At 51.2% G+C, this 2,571-nt stretch overlaps 1 protein-coding gene across 1 annotated transcript in view; it reads left to right on the plus strand.

The window, feature by feature from the left end:
* The window catches only part of KCNK15 (potassium two pore domain channel subfamily K member 15), a 5,599-nt gene that overhangs the window by 2,765 nt on the left and 263 nt on the right, over positions 1-2,571 (plus strand). The window contains exon 2 of the mRNA XM_007464803.1: positions 2,033-2,564. Within this exon, the coding sequence (XP_007464865.1) occupies positions 2,033-2,564 (532 nt within the window). The remainder of the gene's footprint in view (positions 1-2,032; positions 2,565-2,571) is intronic.

The raw sequence follows: 2,571 nt of genomic DNA on the forward strand, positions 1-2,571 counted from the left end.
AGTGGAGCCATAGATCTTTAAATATATATATATATATATATATATATATATATATACACACAAATATATATATGGTTGATATTTCAAATGTTATATATGCACACAGGGTACAAAAGGTATAGGATGAAAAGGAAGTCTCCCTCTCTCCCTGTCCCTCAACCCCTGGATCCCTTCCCTGGATCAAATGCAGTTATCAGTTTTTTGAGGATCCTTCCAAATATCTTCTCTATATATTCCTTTAACACACACACAAACATGTTATAATACATTATATTATACATGCTGTTTTGCCTCTTGCTTTTCTCACTTCATATATTTTGGTGATGTTTTTCCATCAGTCCCTGAAGAATTGTGTCCTCTTTTTCATGGCGGACTAGCAGGGCCCCCCAGCCTCAGCACCGGCGACATTCTGGGCTGGCTATTCTTGTTGTGGGGACTGTCCCGTGCATCAAAGGATGCTAAGCGGGACCCTGGCCTGTACCCACTAGATGCCGGTAGCACACAGCCACCACCTCCCAGCTGTGACAACCAAAAATGTCTCCAGACATTGCCAATTGTGCCCTCGGGGGCAAAATTGCCCCCAGTGGGAACCACAGCCATCGTCTGAATGGTGCTGTGGCTTATTTAACCAGGCTGCTTTTGATGGGACACTTGGGCTGTTTCTCAGTTTTCACTATGACCAACAGTGCTGCAACGACAACTCACATGCATACATCACTTTGCACGTGTATGTATTTTGGAGGACTACCTTCCTCAGTGTGGAACTGCACAGGCCAGAGGTGTATTTACATTTTGGCAGATGGAGCTAATTTGCTACAGGAGGCATATTCTATTGGGGAAGGGCCACCTGACTTTTCCTGGGTTATGGGACCCTTTGAGAATACCATGAAAGCTTTCGCTTCTCAATCCTGGAAGACACACATATCCACTAATTCCACGGTGATGGCATGGTGTGCCAAGACTCAGGGAAGCCCCCTCATGTTTACGTCCCCTACAACAGCTGAGGGGACTCAATGAGGAGCTCCACCCGACTGAAGAGGTGTTTTGTGAGAGCTGGCTTGGAGCAGGATCTGGGAAGGGAAACTGTGGACTGGGACAGGGGAGAAGGTTGTGGTGGGGAGGGGAACCATGAGAAAAGGACAACCTGGTTGGGGAAACAAAATGGGGCAAGGCTGGAGAGGTGAGGGGGGTCCTGATCATGAAGGAGCTTGGACATCATCTGAGAACTGGGACTTTACCCTATGGGGACTGGGGAGACACAAAAGATTTTGCTTTTTTTTCCTTTCAAGGCACAACTTACAGACATTAAAATTCACTATTTTTCAGTGTACACTCCTGCGAGTTTTGCCAAATGAAAACCTGTCTTGTAACTGCAGCCACGATTAAGACATAGAACATTTCCATCATTCCCCAAAATTCTGTCATGCCTTTTTTTTTTTTTTTTTGGCTGCACAGCATGTGGATCTTAGTTCCCTGACCAGGGATCAAACTTTCACCGCCTGCATTGGAAGGGCAGAGTCTTAACCACTGGACCACCAGGGAAGTCCCCTGTCATGCCCTTTTTTAGTTAGTTAACCCCACCTCCAACTCTGAGGACTGGCAATCACAGATCTGTTCTCTGTCCCTATAGTTTTACCAGAATGTTTCCAGAATGTCATTTAAATGGAACCATGCAATAGGTAGCCTTCTGAGCTTGGCTCCTTTGACTCAGCATAATACATTTGAAACCCATCCTTTGTTGCTGAGGAAACAGTAGTTCATTCCTTCGTATTGCTTGCTGAAAAGAATTCCACTGTATGGATGTACCACAGTTGTTTATGCATTCCCCAGTTGAGGGACGTTTGGATTGTTTACAATTTGGGTCGATTATGAGTAACCACGCAAGGTTTTAAAGCCGGGGAACGACCTAGTTCGAACTAGCATTTCAAGATGCTCTGTCGGCTATGGGGGATGGGGAGAGAGACCCGGCAGCGGGCGAGAGTGTGAGATGGAGCTGGACCCTCATCAACCCTCCCCTCCTCTCTACCTTCAGGGTACGGTCACGCCGCGCCGGGCACGGACTCGGGCAAGGTCTTCTGCATGTTCTACGCGCTCCTGGGCATCCCCCTGACGCTGGTCACCTTCCAGAGCCTGGGCGAGCGGCTGAACGCGCTGATGCGGCGCCTCCTGCTGGCGGCCAAGCGCTGCCTGGGCCTGCGGCGGCCGCACGTGTCCACCGAGAATATGGTGGTGGCCGGGCTGCTGGTGTGCGCGGCCACCCTGGCCCTCGGGGCCGCCGCCTTCGCGCATTTCGAGGGCTGGACCTTCTTCCACGCCTACTACTACTGCTTCATCACCCTCACCACCATCGGCTTCGGCGACTTCGTGGCGCTGCAGAACGACGAGGCGCTGCAGACGAAGCCGCCCTACGTGGTCTTCAGCTTCCTCTACATCCTCCTGGGGCTCACGGTCATCGGCGCTTTCCTCAACCTGGTGGTCCTGCGCTTCCTGGCGGCCAGCGCGGACGCGCCCGAGCGTGCTGCCCGCCCGCTCCGCCGGGGGGCGCCCGAGAGCCTCGGCCCCGCCCTGCCC

This window comes from Lipotes vexillifer, unplaced genomic scaffold (genome assembly GCF_000442215.2).
Source record: "Lipotes vexillifer unplaced genomic scaffold, Lipotes_vexillifer_v1.1 scaffold53, whole genome shotgun sequence".
Classification (NCBI taxonomy): Eukaryota; Metazoa; Chordata; class Mammalia; order Artiodactyla; family Lipotidae; genus Lipotes; species Lipotes vexillifer.